This window comes from Salmo salar, chromosome ssa12 (assembly GCF_905237065.1).
Source record: "Salmo salar chromosome ssa12, Ssal_v3.1, whole genome shotgun sequence".
NCBI classification, from domain to species: Eukaryota; Metazoa; Chordata; class Actinopteri; order Salmoniformes; family Salmonidae; genus Salmo; species Salmo salar.
In genome coordinates, this window is record NC_059453.1 from 89,151,752 (window position 1) to 89,174,636 (window position 22,885).

At 40.3% G+C, this 22,885-nt stretch overlaps 1 protein-coding gene across 1 annotated transcript in view; it reads left to right on the forward strand.

Annotated features, from left to right (window-relative positions):
- LOC106594939 (DIS3-like exonuclease 1) overlaps positions 1–18,012 on the forward strand; it is a 42,006-nt gene extending 23,994 nt beyond the window's left edge. Inside the window, 9 exon segments of the mRNA XM_045692144.1 lie at positions 5,104–5,182; positions 7,378–7,554; positions 8,210–8,379; positions 8,788–8,949; positions 11,385–11,656; positions 15,592–15,684; positions 15,869–16,023; positions 17,560–17,638; positions 17,871–18,012. Of these exon segments, the coding sequence (XP_045548100.1) occupies positions 5,104–5,182; positions 7,378–7,554; positions 8,210–8,379; positions 8,788–8,949; positions 11,385–11,656; positions 15,592–15,684; positions 15,869–16,023; positions 17,560–17,638; positions 17,871–18,012 (1,329 nt within the window).
- The last annotated feature ends 4,873 nt before the right edge of the window (positions 18,013–22,885 follow it).

Here is a 22,885-nt window from a genome sequence, read left to right on the forward strand (position 1 = left end):
TAAGTCTTCTGTCCTTCCATTCCAGGGCACTAAGTCTTCTGTCTTTCCATTCCAGGGCACTAAGTCTTCTGTCCTTCCATTCCAGGGCACTAAGTCTTCTGTCCTTCCATTCCAGGGCACTAAGTCTTGTGTCCCTGCCTTCCATTCAAGGGCACTACATTTTCTGTCCTTCCATTACAGAGCACTAAGTCTTCTGTCCTTCCATTCCAGGGCACTAAGTCTTCTGTCCTTCCATTCCAGGGCACCAAGTATTCTGTCCTTCCATTCCAGGGCACTAAGTCTTCTGTCCTTCCATTCCAGAGCACTAAGTCTTATGTCCTACCATTCCAGGGCACTAAGTCTTCTGTCCTTCCATTCCAGGGCACCAAGTATTCTGTCCTTCCATTCCAGGGCACTAAGTCTTCTGTCCTTCCATTCCAGGCTACTAAGTCTTCTGTCCTTCCATTCCAGGGCACTAAGTCTTCTGTCCCTGCCATCCATTCCAGGGCACTAAGTCTTCTGTCCTTCCATTCCAGGGCACTAAGTCTTCTGTCTTTCCATTCCAGGGCACTAAGTCTTCTGTCTTTCCATTCCAGGGCACTAAGTCTTCTGTCCTTCCATTCCAGGGCACTAAGTCTTCTATCCCTGCCTTCCATTCCAGGGCACTAAGTATTCTGTCCTTCCACTCCAGGGCACTAAGTCTTCTGTCCCTCCCTTCCATTCCAGGGCACTAAGTCTTCTGTCCTTCCATACCAGGGCATTAAGTCTTCTGTTCTTCCATTCCAGGGCACTAAGTATTCTGTCCTTCCATTCCAGAGCACTAAGTCTTCTGTCCTTCCATTCCAGGGCACTAAGTCTTCTGTCCTTCCATTCCAGGGCACTAAGTCTTCTGTCCTTCCATTCCAGAGCACTAAGTATTCTGTCCTTCCATTCCAGGGCACTAAGTCTTCTGTCATTCCATTCCAGAGCACTAAGTCTTCAGTCCTTCCATTCCAGGTCACTAAGTCTTCTGTCCCTGCCTTCCATTCCAGGGCACTAAGTCTTCTGTCCTTCCATTCCAGGGCACTAAGTCTTCCTTCCTTCCATTCCAGGGCACTAAGTCTTCTGTCCCTGTCTTCCATTCCAGGGCACTAAGTTTTCTGTCCTTCCATTCCAGAGCACTAAGTCTTCTGTCCTTCCATTCCAGGGCACCAAGTATTCTGTTTCCATTCCAGGGCACTAAGTCTTCTGTCCTTCCATTCCAGGGCACTAAGTCTTCTGTCCTTCCATTCCAGGGCACTAAGTCTTCTGTCCTTCCATTCCAGAGCACTAAGTCTTCTGTCCTTCCATTCCAGGGCACTAAGTCTTCTGTCTTTCCATTCCAGGGCACTAAGTCTTCTGTCCTTCCATTCCAGGGCACTAAGTCTTCTGTCCCTGCCTTCCATTCCAGGGCACTAAGTCTTCTGTCCTTCCATTCCAGGGCACTAAGTCTTCTGTCCCTGCCTTCCATTCCAGGGCACTAAGTCTTCTGTCCTTCCATTCCAGAGCACTAAGTCTTCTGTCCTTCCATTCCAGGGCACTAAGTCTTCTGTCCTTCCATTCCAGGGCACTAAGTCTTCTGTCCTTCCATTCCAGGGCACTAAGTCTTCTGTCCCTGCCTTCCATTCCAGGGCACTAAGTTTTCTGTCCTTCCATTCCAGAGCACTAAGTCTTCTGTCCTTCCATTCCAGGGCACTAAGTCTTCTGTCCTTCCATTCCAGGGCACCAAGTATTCTGTTTCCATTCCAGGGCACTAAGTCTTCTGTCCTTCCATTCCAGGGCACTAAGTCTTCTGTCCTTCCATTCCAGGGCACTAAGTCTTCTGTCCTTCCATTCCAGAGCACTAAGTCTTCTGTCCTTCCATTCCAGGGCACTAAGTCTTCTGTCTTTCCATTCCAGGGCACTAAGTCTTCTGTCCTTCCATTCCAGGGCACTAAGTCTTCTGTCCCTGCCTTCCATTCCAGGGCACTAAGTCTTCTGTCCTTCCATTCCAGGGCACTATGTCTTCTGTCCCTGCCTTCCATTCCAGGGCACTAAGTTTTCTGTCCTTCCATTCCAGAGCACTAAGCCTTCTGTCCTTCCATTCCAGAGCACTAAGTCTTCTGTCCTTCCATTCCAGGGCACCAAGTATTCTGTTTCCATTCCAGGGCACTAAGTCTTCTGTCCTTCCATTCCAGGGCACTAAGTCTTCTGTCCTTCCATTCCAGGGCACTAAGTCTTCTGTCCTTCCATTCCAGAGCACTAAGTCTTCTGTCCTTCCATTCCAGGGCACTAAGTCTTCTGTCTTTCCATTCCAGGGCACTAAGTCTTCTGTCCTTCCATTCCAGGGCACTAAGTCTTCTGTCCCTGCCTTCCATTCCAGGGCACTAAGTCTTCTGTCCTTCCATTCCAGGGCACTAAGTCTTCTGTCCCTGCCTTCCATTCCAGGGCACTAAGTCTTCTGTCCTTCCATTCCAGAGCACTAAGTCTTCTGTCCTTCCATTCCAGGGCACTAAGTCTTCTGTCCTTCCATTCCAGGGCACCAAGTATTCTGTTTCCATTCCAGGGCACTAAGTCTTCTGTCCTTCCATTCCAGAGCACTAAGTCTTCTGTCCTTCCATTCCAGGGCACTAAGTCTTCTGTCCTTCCATTCCAGAGCACTAAGTCTTCTGTCCTTCCATTCCAGGGCACTAAGTCTTCTGTCTTTCCATTCCAGGGCACTAAGTATTCTGTCCTTCCATTCCAGGGCACTAAGTCTTCTGGCCTTCCATTCCAGGCTACTAAGTCTTCTGTTCTTCCATTCCAGGGCACTAAGTCTTCTGTCCTTCCATTCCAGGGCACTAAGTCTTCTGTCCCTGTCTTCCATTCCAGGGCACTAAGTATTCTGTCCTTCCATTCCAGAGCACTAAGTATTCTGTCCTTCCATTCCAGGGCACTAAGTCTTCTGTCCTTCCATTCCAGGGCACCAAGTATTCTGTTTCCATTCCAGGGCACTAAGTCTTCTGTCCTTCCATTCCAGAGCACTAAGTATTCTGTCCTTCCATTCCAGGGCACTAAGTCTTCTGTCCTTCCATTCCAGAGCACTAAGTCTTCTGTCCTTCCATTCCAGGTCACTAAGTCTTCTGTCCCTGCCTTTCATTCCAGGGCACTAAGTCTTTTGTCCTTCCATTCCAGGGCACTAAGTCTTCTGTCCTTCCATTCCAGGGCACTAAGTCTTCTGTCCCTGCCTTCCATTCCAGGGCACTACGTTTTCTGTCCTTCCATTACAGAGCACTAAGTCTTCTGTCCTTCCATTCCAGGGCACTAAGTCTTCTGTCCTTCCATTCCAGGGCACCAAGTATTCTGTCCTTCCATTCCAGGGCACTAAGTCTTCTGTCCTTCCATTCCAGAGCACTAAGTCTTCTGTCCTTCCATTCCAGGGCACTAAGTCTTCTGTCCTTCCATTCCAGGGCACCAAGTATTCTGTCCTTCCATTCCAGGGCACTAAGTCTTCTGTCCTTCCATTCCAGGCTACTAAGTCTTCTGTCCTTCCATTCCAGGGCACTAAGTCTTCTGTCCCTGCCTTCCATTCCAGGGCACTAAGTCTTCTGTCCTTCCATTCCAGGGCACTAAGTCTTCTGTCTTTCCATTCCAGGGCACTAAGTCTTCTGTCTTTCCATTCCAGGGCACTAAGTCTTCTGTCCTTCCATTCCAGGGCACTAAGTCTTCTATCCCTGCCTTCCATTCCAGGGCACTAAGTATTCTGTCCTTCCACTCCAGGGCACTAAGTCTTCTGTCCCTCCCTTCCATTCCAGGGCACTAAGTCTTCTGTCCTTCCATACCAGGGCATTAAGTCTTCTGTTCTTCCATTCCAGGGCACTAAGTATTCTGTCCTTCCATTCCAGAGCACTAAGTCTTCTGTCCTTCCATTCCAGGGCACTAAGTCTTCTGTCCTTCCATTCCAGGGCACTAAGTCTTCTGTCCTTCCATTCCAGAGCACTAAGTATTCTGTCCTTCCATTCCAGGGCACTAAGTCTTCTGTCATTCCATTCCAGAGCACTAAGTCTTCTGTCCTTCCATTCCAGGTCACTAAGTCTTCTGTCCCTGCCTTCCATTCCAGGGCACTAAGTCTTCTGTCCTTCCATTCCAGGGCACTAAGTCTTCTGTCCTTCCATTCCAGGGCACTAAGTCTTCTGTCCCTGCCTTCCATTCCAGGGCACTACGTTTTCTGTCCTTCCATTACAGAGCACTAAGTCTTCTGTCCTTCCATTCCAGGGCACTAAGTCTTCTGTCCTTCCATTCCAGGGCACCAAGTATTCTGTCCTTCCATTCCAGGGCACTAAGTCTTCTGTCCTTCCATTCCAGGGCACTAAGTCTTCTGTCTTTCCATTCCAGGGCACTAAGTCTTCTGTCTTTCCATTCCAGGGCACTAAGTCTTCTGTCCTTCCATTCCAGGGCACTAAGTATTCTATCCCTGCCTTCCATTCCAGGGCACTAAGTATTCTGTCCTTCCACTCCAGGGCACTAAGTCTTCTGTCCCTCCCTTCCATTCCAGGGCACTAAGTCTTCTGTCCTTCCATACCAGGGCATTAAGTCTTCTGTTCTTCCATTCCAGGGCACTAAGTATTCTGTCCTTCCATTCCAGAGCACTAAGTCTTCTGTCCTTCCATTCCAGGGCACTAAGTATTCTGTCCTTCCATTCCAGGGCACTAAGTCTTCTGTCCCTGCCTTCTATTCCAGGGCACTAAGTCTTCTGTCCTTCCATTCCAGGGCACTAAGTCTTCTGTCCCTCCCTTCCATTCCAGGGCACTAAGTCGTCTGTCCTTCCATACCAGGGCACTAAGTCTTCTGTCCTTCCATTCCAGGGCACTAAGTCTTCTGTCCCTGCCTTCCATTCCAGGGCAGTAAGTCTTCTGTCCCTCCCTTCCATTCCAGAGCACTAAGTCTTCTGTCCCTCCCTTCCATTCCAGAGCACTAAGTCTTCTGTCCCTGCCTTCCATTCCAGGGTACTAAGTCTTCTGTCCCTCCCTTCCATTCCAGAGCACTAAGTCTTCTGTCCCTGCCTTCCATTCCAGGGTACTAAGTCTTCTGTCCCTCCCTTCCATTCCAGGGTACTAAGTCTTCTGTCTCTCTGTCCTTCCATTTCAGGGCACTCTGAATGTGAACAAGCACAGGGCCCAGCATGAAGCCTTCGTCCGCTTTGAGGGCTCCTCTAACAAAAGCTCAGGTGAGTTCCACAACAAAACTGACCTATGACCTCAAACTGTTCTGTTTGACCTTCGGTGTGAGGTTGTGGGTTCAATTCCCCCGCAGGGATCACATAGCCTACACATACTAAACATAAGATAAAACATCTCCTATATTATCAGCCAGTGTATCATTACCTTGTGCATGTCTCTTGGTCTTCAGGAGCACAGAACTAGAATGAGTAGAACTGGCCCTGCCCATTCCCGCCAATCAGGGCATAATGAGATTCTGTTTCTATGTTCAGGAGTACCTGCAGACGTTCTGACCCAGTTGAGTTTATTACTGGTACCATGATTACAGGTAATCCTACATGAATCATGAATAATGATGAGTGAGTAAATTACAGACGCACACATATCATATCCCCCCTCAAAAAATGCTAATCTCCCCTGTTATTGTAATAGGGGGAGGTTATCATGTCTTGGGGGTATGATATAAAATGCTAATCTCCCCTGTTATTGTAATAGGGGGGAGGTTAGCATGTCTTGGGGGTATGATATAAAATGTTAATCTCCCCTGTTATTGTAATAGGGGGGAGGTTAGCATGTCTTGGGGGTATGATATAAAATGCTAATCTCCCCTGTCTTCGGGGTATGATATAAAATGCTAATCTTCCCTGTTATTGTAATAGGGGGGGTTAGCATGTCTTGGGGGTATGATATAAAATGCTAATCTCCCCTGTTATTGTAATAGGGGGGGAGGTTAGCATGTCTTGGGGGTATGATATAAAATGCTAATCTCCCCTGTTATTGTAATAGGGGGGAGGTTAGCATGTCTTGGGGGTATGATATAAAATGCTAATCTCCCCTGTTATTGTAATTGGGGGAGGTTAGCATGTCTTGGGGGTATGATATAAAATGCTAATCTCCCCTGTTATTGTAATAGGGGGAGGTTAGCATGTCTTGGGGGTATGATATAAAATGCTAATCTCCCCTGTTATTGTAATAGGGGGAGGTTAGCATGTCTTGGGGGTATGATATAAAATGCTAATCTCCCCTGTTATTGTAATGGGGGGGAGGTTAGCATGTCTTGGGGGTATGATATAAAATGCTAATCTCCCCTGTTATTGTAATGGGGGGGAGGTTAGCATGTCTTGGGGGTATGATATAAAATGCTAATCTCCCCTGTTATTGTAATGGGGGGGAGGTTAGCATGTCTTTGGGGTATGATATAAAATGCTAATCTCCTCTGTTATTGTAATAGGGGGGAGGTTAGCATGTCTTGGGGGTATGATATAAAATGCTAATCTCCCCTGTCTTGGGGGTATGATATAAAATGCTAATCTCCCCTGTTATTGTAATAGGGGGGGTTAGCATGTCTTGGGGGTATGATAAAAAATGCTAATCTCCCCTGTTATTGTAATAGGGGGGAGGTTAGCATGTCTTGGGGGTATGATATAAAATGCTAATCTCCCCTGTTATTGTAATAGGGGGGAGGTTAGCATGTCTTGGGGGTATGATATAAAATGCTAATCTCCCCTGTTATTGTAATGGGGGGGAGGATAGCATGTCTTTGGGGTATGGTATAAAATGCTAAGCTCCCCTGTTATTGTAATAGGGGGGGAGGTTAGCATGTCTTGGGGGTATGATATAAAATGCTAATCTCCCCTGTTATTGTAATAGGGGGGGGGAGGTTAGCATGTCTTGGGCGTATGATATAAAATGCTAATCTCCCCTGTTATTGTAATAGGGGGGGAGGTTAGCATGTCTTGGGGGTATGATATTTTGTGGGTCTGTAACTTTCTCACTCATCATTATTCACAAGTCATTCAGGATTATCCCTAATCATGGTAACATCCACATTAATGGAGACTATTCTTATTTGCAATCAAACATTATTTACCATCCATTTCTATTGGGCACAAAATAATCTGAAACAACCAAAACAAACAGCAAATGTGTAGAGTCACAAGCTTGATGTAGTCATTGAGTACCATGGACCAAATACATATAGAAGTGAATTTGTCCCATTACTTTTGGTCCCCTAAAATGGGTGGACTATGTACAAAAATATCTAGATGAAAATCCCCTCAAATGAAAGCTGCCAGTCTGCACATTAACCTCATCATCATTGTATCATTTGAAATCCAAAGTGCTGGAGGACAGAGCCAAAACAACACAACAACGTGTGTCACTGTCCCAATACTGTTGGAGCTCACTGTACATCCTCTCCCAGAGCTGAACAGTGATGTGCTGGTGTGTGGGGGGAAGAATCGTAACCGGGCGGTGCACGGCGATATGGTTGCCGTGGAGCTGTTGCCGAAGGGGGAGTGGAGGGGGAGAACCACGGCCCTGACGGAGGGACCGGGGGAGGAGAAGGGAGACAAGACACAGAGCCAACCCATGGCCACAGGTACACACACACACACACACACACACACACACACACACACACACACACACACACACACACACACACACACACACACACACACACACACTACTGACCTAATGTCTGAATTCCTGTCTCAAGTACTCACCTCTGTCTTTCCTAGACTGAATGGATGAGATACTAGACAGTACATACAGTATAAACTAGACTAGAATAACATAATGTAACATATCATTTACTCCCCTCCTCTCTCTCTCCTCCCTCCCTCTCCCCCTCCTCTCTCTCTTCTCCCTCTCCGCCTCCTCTTTCTTCTCCCTCTCTCCCCCTCTCTCTCTTCTCCCTCTCTCCCCCTCTTCTCTCTCCCCTCCCTCCCTCCCTCCCTCCCTCCCTCCCTCCCTCCCTCCCTCCCTCCCTCCCTCCCTCCCTCCCTCCCTCCCTCCCTCCCTCCCTCTCCTCCACCTCTCTCTCTCTTCCCTCCTTCTCCCTCTCTCTCTCTTCTTCCTCGCTCTCCCTCTCCTCTCTCTCTTTTCCCTCATTCTTCTCTCTCTCCCCCTCCTCTCTCTCTTCTCCCTCATTCTCCCTCTCTCTTCTCCCTCTCTATCTTCTCCCTCTCTCTCTCTCTCCCCTCCCTCTTTTTCCCTCCCTACCTCTCTCACCCCCTCCGTCCTCCCTCCAGGTCGTGTGGTGGGGGTCCTCCAGAGGAACTGGAGGGACTATGTCGTGACATTTCCCCCCAAGGAGGAGACCCAATCACAGAGCAAGAACTCCCAGCGAATCCTGGCCACGCCCTGGGACCAACGCATCCCCAAGATCCGAATCAGCACCCAACAGGCTGACAAACTACAGGTCAGACCAAGGACTTGGTGATTAGTAGGGTGGTTGAATCGGGAAGCACACTTAATTAAACTAACCAAGGACTTGGTGATTAGTAGAGTGGTTGAATCAGGAAGCACACTTAATTAAACTAACCAAGGACTTGGCGATTAGTAGAGTGGTTGAATCAGGTGAGCTTGCTTTAAGTTGGGGTGGCAGGTAGCCTAGTGGTTAGAGCATTGAAATAGTAACCAAAAGGTTGCAAGATCGAATCTGTCGTTCTGCTCCTGAACAAGGCAGTTAACCCACTGTTCCTCGGCCGTCATTGAAAATAAGAATTTGTTCTTAACTGACTTGCCTAGTTAAATAAAGGTTAAATAAAAAATTAAAAGTCTGACTGTTGAAAGGACATGAAGCCTGTCATGTCCCCCATCTCTCCAGGATCACCGTGTGATAGTGCGTCTGGACTCGTGGGACAGCACCTCCCTCTACCCTAACGGACACAGTGTCAGGGTGCTGGGCCGGGCTGGGGAGCTGGAGACTGAGGTCCAAACCATCCTCATAGAGAACTGTATCCATGTACCTCCTTTCTCTGAGGCGCAGGTAGATTATAGTATAATACACCATCCTGATGAGAACTGTATCCAGTTATAGTATAATACACCATCCTGATGAGAACTGTATCCAGGTAGATTATAGTATAATACACCATCCTGATGAGAACTGTATCCAGGTAGATTATAGTATAATACACCATCCTGATAGAGAACTGTATCCAGGTAGATTATAGTATAATACACCATCCTGATAGAGAACTGTATCCAGGTAGATTATAGTATAATACACCATCCTGATAGAGAACTGTATCCAGGTAGATTATAGTATAATACACCATCCTGATAGAGAACTGTATCCAGTTATAGTATAATACACCATCCTGATAGAGAACTGTATCCAGGTAGATTATAGTATAATACACCATCCTGATAGAGAACTGTATCCCGTTATAGTATAATACACCATCCTGATAGAGAACTGTATCCAGGTAGATTATAGTATAATACACCATCCTGATAGAGAACTGTATCCAGTTATAGTATAATACACCATCCTGATGAGAACTGTATCCAGGTAGATTATAGTATAATACACCATCCTGATAGAGAACTGTATCCAGGTAGATTATAGTATAATACACCATCCTGATAGAGAACTGTATCCAGGTAGATTATAGTATAATACACCATCCTGATAGAGAACTGTTTCCAGTTATAGTATAATACACCATCCTGATAGAGAACTGTATCCAGGTAGATTATAGTATAATACACCATCCTGATGAGAACTGTATCCAGGTAGATTATAGTATAATACACCATCCTGATAGAGAACTGTATCCAGGTAGATTATAGTATAATACACCATCCTGATAGAGATCTGTATCCAGTTATAGTATAATACACCATCCTGATAGAGAACATTATCCAGGTAGATTATAGTATAATACACCATCCTGATGAGAACTGTATCCAGGTAGATTATAGTATAATACACCATCCTGATAGAGAACTGTATCCAGGTAGATTATAGTATAATACACCATCCTGATAGAGAACTGTATCCAGGTAGATTATAGTATAATACACCATCCTGATGAGAACTGTATCCAGGTAGATTATAGTATAATACACCATCCTGATAGAGAACTGTATCCAGGTAGATTATAGTATAATACACCATCCTGATAGAGATCTGTATCCAGTTATAGTATAATACACCATCCTGATAGAGAACTGTATCCAGGTAGATTATAGTATAATACACCATCCTGATGAGAACTGTATCCAGGTAGATTATAGTATAATACACCATCCTGATAGAGAACTGTATCCAGGTAGATTATAGTATAATACACCATCCTGATAGAGAACTGTATCCAGGTAGATTATAGTATAATACACCATCCTGATAGAGATCTGTATCCAGTTATAGTATAATACACCATCCTGATAGAGAACTGTATCCAGGTAGATTATAGTATAATACACCATCCTGATAGAGATCTGTATCCAGTTATAGTATAATACACCATCCTGATAGAGAACTGTATCCAGGTAGATTATAGTATAATACACCATCCTGATAGAGAACTGTATCCAGTTATAGTATAATACACCATCCTGATGAGAACTGTATCCAGGTAGATTATAGTATAATACACCATCCTGATAGAGAACTGTATCCAGGTAGATTATAGTATAATACACCATCCTGATAGAGAACTGTATCCAGTTATAGTATAATACACCATCCTGATGAGAACTGTATCCAGGTAGATTATAGTATAATACACCATCCTGATAGTGATCTGTATCCAGTTATAGTATAATACACCATCCTGATAGTGATCTGTATCCAGGTAGATTATAGTATAATACACCACCCTGATAGAGATCTGTATCCAGTTATAGTATAATACACCATCCTGATAGAGATCTGTATCCAGGTAGATTATAGTATAATACACCATCCTGATAGAGAACTGTATCCAGTTAGATTATAGTATAATACACCATCCTGATAGAGAACTGTATCCAGGTAGATTATAGTATAATACACCATCCTGATAGAGAACTGTATCCAGGTAGATTATAGTATAATACACCATCCTGATAGAGAACTGTATCCAGGTAGATTATAGTATAATACACCATCCTGATAGAGAACTGTATCCAGGTAGATTATAGTATAATACACCATCCTGATAGAGATCTGTATCCAGTTATAGTATAATACACCATCCTGATAGAGAACTGTATCCAGGTAGATTATTGTAAAGTCAGTCTTTGCACTAAGATGTAAATTGTTGTGCTTACTTCCATAAATGTGTCCTGCTGGGAGACCCTGTAGATGCAGCGGAGTACTTATGTAGAAATTAGGCTTTTAATATTTTTAAATGTATATTTATTGGTGTGTGTGTCTGCATGTCTCTGTATGTTGATGTATCCGTCACTGCACATCTGTTTGTGTGTATCTAGCTTGGTGAGATGCCTGTGTCCTCCCCTGAAAGCCCCTGGTCAGTAGACCCTGCTGAGGTGATTACCAGACGGGATCTGAGACAAACCCACCTGGTGTTCAGCATCGACCCTCGGGGCTGTGAGGACGTAGACGACACCCTGTCCGTATGCAGCCTCCCCCCAGGCCCGGGGGGTCAGAGGTTAGAGCTGGGCGTTCACATCGCTGACGTCACACACTTTGTTAAAGAGGGGTCGCTGACGGACCTGGAGGCCCGCGCTAGTTGAGTGAGGGAGTGAATGTGTTTTAGTGTCTGTGAGCCATGTGCCAGGATCTCCCTCTATTTAAATAAATGTAAATTAAAAATAATATTAACCCCTCCCCCCCTCTTCGGAGGACATAGATCTTCGGGTTTTTTTTACTGATCTTTTGCTACATATACATACGTTTTACATACATGGTAGCTTTATATAAAGCTGTCTCATAACAATAATACATTACCAAACAAACTCTTTAAACCCACCCCTCAGCCACTCTCAGACCATCCCACCTATCACCATTGACCACTCTCATTTTGTTTCCATGTGCCATATGTTTTTCAATTGTGCTGTGATGTTTTACATACATGTTGAACCTTTCTAATCATATCCACAGATTGTGAGCTAAAGATGAAAACCTTTCCTACCAGTATGATTATATTATTATATTATTAATTGACTGACTGTGGCTTTCCTATCAGTATGATTATATTATTCATTGACTGACTGTGGCTTTCCTACCAGTATTATTATATTATTATATTATTTATTGACTGACTGTGGCTTTCCTATCAGTATGATTATATTATTTATTGACTGACTGTGGCTTTCCTACCAGTATTATTATATTATTATATTATTTATTGACTGACTGTGGCTTTCCTATCAGTATGATTATATTATTTATTGACTGACTGTGGCTTTCCTACCAGTATTATTATATTATTATATTATTCATTGACTGACTGTGGCTTTCCTACCAGTATTATTATATTATTCATTGACTGACTGTGGCTTTCCTACCAGTATTATTATATTATTCATTGACTGACTGTGTCTTTCCTACCAGTATTATTATATTATTATATTATTCATTGACTGACTGTGGCTTTCCTACCAGTATTATTATATTATTCATTGACTGACTGTGTCTTTCCTACCAGTATGATTATATTATTATATTATTGATTGACTGACTGTGGCTTTCCTACCAGTATTATTATATTATTTATTGACTGACTGTGGCTTTCCTACCAGTATGATTATATTATTATATTATTGATTGACTGACTGTGTCTTTCCTACCAGTATTATTATATTATTCATTGACTGACTGTGTCTTTCCTACCAGTATGATTATATTATTATATTATTGATTGACTGACTGTGGCTTTCCTACCAGTATTATTATATTATTTATTGACTGACTATGGCTTTCCAAATCGCCCAACACTGCTATTTGTAAGGTTAATTTTAAGTGCAAGTTGGGATTTTTTTAAGCATTCCTGAACCTGTGACCAGAAACAAGCTACATAGGAGCAATACCAGAATAAATTATCTATTGATTCTGTCTCTTCTCAGCAAAATCTACAGAGCTGAGATTGTTGTATGCCCCATATACATAGCATTCTGTTGGTGGCAAGAATTTTATACAATAACTTAAATTGAAAAACTCTAATTGTTGAATCAAGTGTAGTTTGTTGTACCAGTTCATAACCATGTGCCATGGAATCAGTACATCGAAAATCTCTTCCCATTTACTTTTCAACCTGTATGGCGCATCTGTCAACATTTTTGTCCTTAGATGAAACTGGTATATTTTTTCTATTTATGCCAGTTCCTTTCAGCCAGTTTGTATCTTTAATATATGGCAGGCAAACAAGTTACCTACCTCCTCCCTTTTCCACTTGCCTCCTCCATTTTTGTCGTCGTGCTGCAATCAGTTGGTTGTAAATTCGTATTGGGCAGATATTCCCATGTATTTTCGATAACTGTGTATGTGACATAACTCCTCCGTTTCTATTCATAATGTCTTTAATAAATATAATACCAGTTTAATAAAAAAAATCCATAAAGAATGTTTTTTTTATTCATTAGTATATTTGAGTTTAACCAGAACATTTGTTGTAATATTTGTTCTATGTTTTCTGGAGGATAAAACTTAAATTGTAACCAGCTTTGTACGGCTTGTTTAAGAAAGGGTGATACTTTAAACAACATTTCCTTTCCAATTAGTCGGAAATGAGAAGCTGTAATCTGCATGAAGGCAAAAAAAGCAATTTTTGAACAAAGGACGAGCTTTTCTTAATAATCTACTGAGGAACCATTTTGATTTTAAGTTTAATTTATGTATGAGTGAAGCTTTTAGTGGGAGTTTTAAAGCTTTAATATTTATTAATTTTAGCCCCCCCCCCCCCCAAACTCATATTCATTATATAAATAGGCACATTTAATTTTGTCTGGCTTAGCATTCCAAATAAAATGAAATATGTTTTGCTCATATGATTTAAAAAATGTGTCATCTGGAGTAGGCAGTGCCATTAGTAAGTAAACTGTGATTGGACCATTAGTAAGTCAGTAAACTGTGATAGGACCATTAGTAAGTCAGTAAACTGTGATAGGACCATTAGTAAGTCAGTAAACTGTGATAGGACCAAAGAGTTAATCAATGTGATTTTTCCATAAATATACAAGTATTTACCTCTCCATGGTTGCAGAATCGTATCTATTTTTTTTGTTAACTTTCTATTGAAATTAATTGTGGTAAGTTCATTTATATTTTTTGAGATGTGAATACCAAGTATGTCTACTTCACCATCCGCCCATTTTATTGGTAAACTACAAGGTAGTGTAAACACTGTATTTTCTAACGATCCAATACGTAATATGGTACACTTGTCATAATTAGGTTTTAATCCAGAGAGGCTAGAAAAGTGATCAAGATCTTCAATGAGACTGTGTAGGGATCCAGATTGCGGACTTAAGAAAAAAACTAGAGTCATCGGTATACATCCCCCTGGATTTTTAACCCCTTGATGTTCTTGTTGTATCTAATTTTAATAGCTAGCATTTCAATGGCCATAATAAATAGATATGGAGACAACGGACAGCCTTGTTTTACTCCCCTTAAAAGCTCTAGATTTTCTGAGAAGAAACCATTATTTATTATTTTACATCTGGGGTTGCGATACATAACTTTAACTCATTGTATAAGAGATTCGCGAAAATTAAAGAAATCCATAAATTCTAGTCGTACTTTATCAAACACCTTTTCAAAATCTGCTATGAAGACCAGACCTGGTATCTTCGATGTTTCATAATGTTCAATTATTCCAAGTAATTGTCGTAAATTATCTCCAATATATCGTCCGTGTAAAAAACCTGTCTGATCAGGATGAACAATATTTGGTAAAACCTTTTTTATTCTATGTGCTATGCAGTTGCCAGGCTTCTCGCATCACAACATTGAAGTGTTAGAGGCCTCCAGTTTTTTTAAACGGACTGGATCTTTATACTTCCCACCTGGGTCCTGTTTTAGTGGTAATGAAATCAGAACTACTTGTTGAGTACCTGAAAGTCTACTGTTTGTATAAGAGTAATTAAAACATGCTAATAATGGATCTTTGAGGACATCAAAAAAGGTTTGATATTCCTCTACTGGTATACTGTCAAGCCCTGGTGTTTTTCCAGACTGAAAATATTGTATTGCCTCAAAAAGTTCTTCTTCTGTAAGTTGGCCTTCACACAGGTCTTTCTGTAAATTTGTTAATTTTACATTATTATTATTATTATTATTATTAGGAAAGAAATCTTTTCAGTTAACATCATTCAGTGGAAATGGAGGAGACTGAAAAGAAAACATATACTTAAAATATTTTGCTTCTTTCAAAATATAATTTAGTGGATCATGGATAACTCCTCCCTTAAAGTGACCCTGGAATAACCACTTTCCCTAAGTCAACGGTTATTACTTTCCCTAAGTCAACGGTTATTACTTTCCCTAAGTCAACGGTTATTACTTTCCCTAAGTCAACGGTTATTACTTTCCCTAAGTCAACGGGTATGGCATGTCCCTCTTATCCATCTCCCTCCCCCAGTCTGACAGTCAGTATGGTCTGATGTTGTGGGGACAGTCGCCCCCTGCTGGTGACTGTGTTAGCTCCAGTAACTCTTTCTCCTGTCATGTTCTCAGGGCCACCACATACTACCTGGCCAACCGCAGGTATGACATGCTGCCTGCTGTCCTCAGTGCTGACCTCTGCTCTCTGCTGGGAGGAGTGGACAGGTGAAGGAACAACACTCACTCTGACCTCTGCTCTGTAAACCTCAGTGAAGTTTATCAGGATGATTCATTTAGTCTTAGGTCACTCTCATAACGTTGGTTGGAACTATCCAGTAGACTGAGGCTGTATGTCCTTACCTCATTAACAGCTGTCTGTGTGTCCCTCTGTGCGTGTCCGTGTGTCCAGGTATGCCATGAGCGTCATGTGGGACCTGGATGCCCAGACCATGGCGGTGAACAAGGTGTGGTACGGTCGTACACTAATCCAATCCTCCTACCAGCTTTACTATGAACTGGCCCAGGCTCTGCTCAACGGAGAGGAGGCAGAGGTCCCAGAACTAGGTACCATCATGTTTTAATACTGCTGAATGGAGAGGAGGCAGAGGTCCCAGAACTAGGTACCATCATGTTTTAATACTGCTGAATGGAGAGGAGGCAGAGGTCCCAGAACTAGGTACCCATCATGTTTTAATACTGCTGAATGGAGAGGAGGCAGAGGTCCCAGAACTAGGTACCATCATGTTTTAATACTGCTGAATGGAGAGGAGGCAGAGGTCCCAGAACTAGGTACCCATCATGTTTTAATACTGCTGAATGGAGAGGAGGCAGAGGTCCCAGAACTAGGTACCCATCATGTTTTAATACTGCTGAATGGAGAGGAGGCAGAGGTCCCAGAACTAGGTACCATCATGTTTTAATACTGCTGAATGGAGAGGAGGCAGAGGTCCCAGAACTAGGTACCCATCATGTTTTAATACTGCTGAATGGAGAGGAGGCAGAGGTCCCAGAACTAGGTACCATCATGTTTTAATACTGCTGAATGGAGAGGAGACAAAGGTCCCAGAACTAGGTACCATCATGTTTTAATACTGCTGAATGGAGAGGAGACAGAGGTCCCAGAACTAGGTACCCATCATGTTTTAATACTGCTGAATGGAGAGGAGGCAGAGGTCCCAGAACTAGGTACCATCATGTTTTAATACTGCTGAATGGAGAGGAGGCAGAGGTCCCAGAACTAGGTACCCATCATGTTTTAATACTGCTGAATGGAGAGGAGGCAGAGGTCCCAGAACTAGGTACCATCATGTTTTAATACTGCTGAATGGAGAGGAGACAAAGGTCCCAGAACTAGGTACCCATCATGTTTTAATACTGCTGAATGGAGAGGAGGCAGAGGTCCCAGAACTAGGTACAATCATGTTTTAATACTGCTGAATGGAGAGGAGGCAGAGGTCCCAGAACTAGGTACCCATCGTGTTTTAATACTGCTGAATGGAGAGGAGGCAGAGGTCCCAGAACTAGGTACAATCATGTTTTAATACTGCTGAATGGAGAGGAGACAGAGGTCCCAGAACTAGGTACCCATCGTGTTTTAATACTGCTGAATGGAGAGGAGACAGAGGTCCCAGAACTAGGTACCCATCATGTTTTAATACTGCTGAATGGAGAGGAGACAGAGGTCCCAGAACTAGGTACCCATCATGTTTTAATACTGCTGAATGGAGAGGAGGCAGAGGTACCAGAACTAGGTACCAATCATGTTTTAATACTGCTGAATGGAGAGGAGGCAGAGGTCCCAGAACTAGGTACCCATCATGTTTTAATACTGCTGAATGGAGAGGAGACAGAGGTCCCAGAACTAGGTACCCATCATGTTTTAATACACTTCTCCTGGCTGTCTAAAGTAGTGCACAACCCTTCTCCAGGCTGTCTAAAGTAGTGGACTACCCTTCTCCAGACTGTCTAAAGTAGTGGACTATAGAGGGAATAGAACACATGTTCTTGTTTCATTCATTTTATTGTGAAGCCAAAGTAATTTCTTCATTGTGTAGTCAATAAAGTTATATTCTTCTTTTTCTTCTTCTTCTTATTATATAGCCCAGCTACCCCCTGGGGAGAGGGATGCCAAGCTGGCCCAGCTCACCCAGGCCCTGGAGACCCTCACCCACGTCGCCAGGTGGGTACTAGAGGATTTCTGTTAATCATTGTCTCACCCACATCGCCAGGTGGGTACTAGAGGATTTCTGTTAATCATTGTCTCACCCACGTCGCCAGGTGGGTACTAGAGGATTTCTGTTAATCATTGTCTCACCCACGTCGTCAGGTGGGTACTAGAGGGTTTCTGTTAGTCATTGTTAAAGATCGATTAGATAACACTTACATAAATGCACCATACATCTGTCTACCAGACAACTGCGTGCCCAGAGGGACAGGGGAGGAGCGTTGGAGCTGGAGGGGGTAGAGGTGAGGGCGCAGCTGGATGAGGACAGGAACATCACAGCCCTGGTGCCCAGACAGCCACTGGAGGTCCATGAGACGGTGGGTAACTAAACATTGTAGCAACAGAGGTTTGAATTCATATTTCTGTTCACTGTTTTCTTGTGCGACAAAAAAAAGGTTACATTGAAGAAGAAAAAACATACCTACAATTGTGATTTAGGCTGTTGTAATGTTTGACTGTTGTAATGTTTGACTGTTGTAATGTTTGACTGTTGTAATGTTTGACTGTTGTAATGTTTGTTGTTGTAATGTTTGTTGTTGTAATGTTTGTTGTTGTAATGTTTGACTGTTGTAATGTTTGTTGTTGTAATGTTTGTTGTTGTAATGTTTGCTGTTGTAATGTTTGACTGTTGTAATGTTTGACTGTTGTAATGTTTGACTGTTGTAATGTTTGACTGTTGTATTGTTTGACTGTTGTAAAGTTTGACTGTTGTAATGTTTGACTGTTGTAATGTTTGACTGTTGTAATGTTTGACTGTTGTAATGTTTGACTGTTGTATTGTTTGACTGTTGTAATGTATGACTGTTGTAATGTTTGACTGTTGTAATGTTTGACTGTTGTAATGTTTGACTGTTGTATTGTTTGACTGTTGTAATGTATGACTGTTGTATTGTTTGACTGTTGTATTGTTTGATTGTTGTAATGTTTGTTGTTGTAATGTTTGACTGTTGTAATGTTTGTTGTTGTAATGTTTGACTGTTGTAATGTTTGTTGTTGTAATGTTTGTTGTTGTAATGTTTGAGTGTTGTAATGTTTGTTGTTGTAATGTTTGACTGTTGTAATGTTTGACTGTTGTAATGTTTGACTGTTGTATTGTTTGACTGTTGTATTGTTTGTTGTTGTAATGTTTGACTGTTGTAATGTTTGTTGTTGTAATGTTTGACTGTTGTAATGTTTGTTGTTGTAATGTTCTACTGTTGTAATGTTTGTTGTTGTAATGTTGTTGTTGTAATGTTTGACTGTTGTAATGTTTGACTGTTGTAATGTTTGTTGCTGTAATGTTTGTTGTTGTAATGTTTGTTGTTGTATTGTTTGACTGTTGTATTGTTTGATTGTTGTAATGTTTGTTGTTGTAATGTTTGACTGTTGTAATGTTTGTTGTTGTAATGTTTGACTGTTGTAATGTTTGTTGTTGTAATGTTTGTTGTTGTAATGTTTGACTGTTGTAATGTATGACTGTTGTAATGTTTGACTGTTGTAATGTTTGACTGTTGTAATGTTTGACTGTTGTATTGTTTGACTGTTGTATTGTTTGACTGTTGTAATGTTTGACTGTTGTATTGTTTGACTGTTGTATTGTTTGACTGTTGTAATGTTTGACTGTTGTAAAGTTTGACTGTTGTAATGTTTGTTGTTGTAATGGTTGACTGTTGTAATGTTTGACTGTTGTATTGTTTGTTGTCGTAATGTTTGTTGTCGTAATATTTGTTGTTGTAATGTTTGACTGTTGTATTGTTTGACTGTTGTAATGTTTGACTGTTGTAATGTTTGACTGTTGTAATGTTTGACTGTTGTATTGTTTGTTGTTGTAATGTTTGACTGTTGTAATGTTTGTTGTTGTAATGTTTGTTGTTGTAATGTTTGTTGTTGTAATGTTTGTTGTTGTAATGTTTGATTGTTGTAATGTTTGTTGTTGTAATATTTGACTGTTGTAATGTTTGTTGTTGTAATGTTTGTTGTAATGTTTGACTGTTGTATTGTTTGTTTTTGTAATGTTTGACTGTTGTAATGTTTGACTGTTGTAATGTTTGACTGTTGTAATGTTTGTTGTTGTAATGTTTGACTGTTGTAATGTTTGACTGTTGTAATGTTTGACTGTTGTAATGTTTGTTGTTGTAATGTTTGACTGTTGTAATGTTTGTTGCTGTAATGTTTGTTGCTGTAATGTTTTGTTGTTGTATTGTTTGACTGTTGTATTGTTTGACTGTTGTAATGTTTGACTGTTGTAATGTTTGTTGTTGTAATGTTTGTTGTTGTAATGTTTGACTGTTGTATTGTTTGTTGTTGTAATGTTTGACTGTTGTAATGTTTGTTGTTGTAATGTTTGACTGTTGAAATGTTTGTTGTTGTAATGTTTGACTGTTGTAATGTTTGACTGTTGTAATGTTTGACTGTTGTATTGTTTGACTGTTGTATTGTTTGTTGTTGTAATGTTTGACTGTTGTAATGTTTGTTGTTGTAATGTTTGACTGTTGTAATGTTTGTTGTTGTAATGTTCTACTGTTGTAATGTTTGTTGTTGTAATGTTTGTTGTTGTAATGTTGTTGTTGTAATGTTTGACTGTTGTAATGTTTGTTGCTGTAATGTTTGTTGTTGTAATGTTTGTTGTTGTATTGTTTGACTGTTGTATTGTTTGATTGTTGTAATGTTTGTTGTTGTAATGGTTGACTGTTGTAATGTTTGTTGTTGTAATGTTTGACTGTTGTAATGTTTGTTGTTGTAATGTTTGTTGTTGTAATGTTTGACTGTTGTATTGTTTGTTGTTGTAATGTTTGACTGTTGTAATGTTTGTTGTTGTAATGTTTGACTGTTGAAATGTTTGTTGTTGTAATGTTTGACTGTTGTAATGTTTGACTGTTGTAATGTTTGACTGTTGTATTGTTTGACTGTTGTATTGTTTGTTGTTGTAATGTTTGACTGTTGTAATGTTTGTTGTTGTAATGTTTGACTGTTGTAATGTTTGTTGTTGTAATGTTCTACTGTTGTAATGTTTGTTGTTGTAATGTTTGTTGTTGTAATGTTGTTGTTGTAATGTTTGACTGTTGTAATGTTTGTTGCTGTAATGTTTGTTGTTGTAATGTTTGTTGTTGTATTGTTTGACTGTTGTATTGTTTGATTGTTGTAATGTTTGTTGTTGTAATGTTTGACTGTTGTAATGTTTGTTGTTGTAATGTTTGACTGTTGTAATGTTTGTTGTTGTAATGTTTGTTGTTGTAATGTTTGACTGTTGTTTTGTTTGTTGTTGTAATGTTTGACTGTTGTAATGTTTGTTGTTGTAATGTTTGACTGTTGAAATGTTTGTTGTTGTAATGTTTGAGTGTTGTAATGTTTGTTGTTGTAATGTTTGACTGTTGTAATGTTTGTTGTTGTAATGTTTGTTGTTGTAATGTTTGAGTGTTGTAATGTTTGTTGTTGTAATGTTTGACTGTTGTAATGTTTGACTGTTGTAATGTTTGACTGTTGTAATGTTTGACTGTTGTATTGTTTGACTGTTGTATTGTTTGTTGTTGTAATGTTTGACTGTTGTAATGTTTGTTGTTGTAATGTTTGACTGTTGTAATGTTTGTTGTTGTAATGTTCTACTGTTGTAATGTTTGTTGTTGTAATGTTGTTGTTGTAATGTTTGACTGTTGTAATGTTTGACTGTTGTAATGTTTGTTGCTGTAATGTTTGTTGTTGTAATGTTTGTTGTTGTATTGTTTGACTGTTGTATTGTTTGATTGTTGTAATGTTTGTTGTTGTAATGTTTGACTGTTGTAATGTTTGTTGTTGTAATGTTTGACTGTTGTAATGTTTGTTGTTGTAATGTTTGTTGTTGTAATGTTTGACTGTTGTTTTGTTTGTTGTTGTAATGTTTGACTGTTGTAATGTTTGTTGTTGTAATGTTTGACTGTTGAAATGTTTGTTGTTGTAATGTTTGAGTGTTGTAATGTTTGTTGTTGTAATGTTTGACTGTTGTAATGTTTGACTGTTGTAATGTTTGACTGTTGTATTGTTTGACTGTTGTATTGTTTGTTGTTGTAATGTTTGACTGTTGTAATGTTTGTTGTTGTAATGTTTGACTGTTGTAATGTTTGTTGTTGTAATGTTCTACTGTTGTAATGTTTGTTGTTGTAATGTTGTTGTTGTAATGTTTGACTGTTGTAATGTTTGACTGTTGTAATGTTTGACTGTTGTATTGTTTGACTGTTGTAATGTTTGACTGTTGTATTGTTTGTTGTTGTAATGTTTGACTGTTGTAATGTTTGACTGTTGTAATGTTTGACTGTTGTAATGTTTGTTGTTGTTATGTTTGTTGTTGTAATGTTTGACTGTTGTAATGTTAGACTGTTGTAATGTTTTACTGTTGTAATGTTTGACTGTTGTAATGTTTGACTGTTGTAATGTTTGTTGTTGTAATGTTTGTTGTTGTAATGTTGTTGTTGTAATGTTTGACTGTTGTAATGTTTGACTGTTGTAATGTTTGTTGTTGTAATGTTTGACTGTTGTATTGTTTGACTGTTGTAATGTTTGACTGTTGTAATGTTTGACTGTTGTAATGTTTGTTGTTGTAATGTTTGTTATTGTAATGTTTGTTGTTGTATTGTTTGACTGTTGTAATGTTTGTTGTTGTAATGTTTGACTGTTGTAATGTTTGTTGTTGTAATATTTGACTGTTGTAATGTTTGTTGTTGTAATGTTTGACTGTTGTAATGTTTGACTGTTGTATTGTTTGTTGTTGTAATGTTTGTTGTAATGTTTGACTGTTGTATTGTTTGTTGTTGTAATATTTGACTGTTGTAATGTTTGTTGTTGTAATGTTTGACTGTTGTATTGTTTGACTGTTGTAATGTTTGTTGTTGTAATGTTTGACTGTTGTAATGTTTGTTGTTGTAATGTTTGACTGTTGTATTGTTTGACTGTTGTTATGTTTGACTGTTGTAATGTTTGACTGTTGTATTGTTTGACTGTTGTAATGTTTGACTGTTGTAATGTTTGACTGTTGTATTGTTTGTTGTTGTAATGTTTGTTGTTGTAATGTTTGTTGTTGTAATGTTTGACTGTTGTATTGTTTGTTGTTGTAATGTTTGACTGTTGTAATGTTTGTTGTTGTAATGTTTGACTGTTGAAATGTTTGACTGTTGAAATGTTTGTTGTTGTAATGTTTGACTGTTGTAATGTTTGACTGTTGTATTGTTTGTTGTTGTAATGTTTGACTGTTGT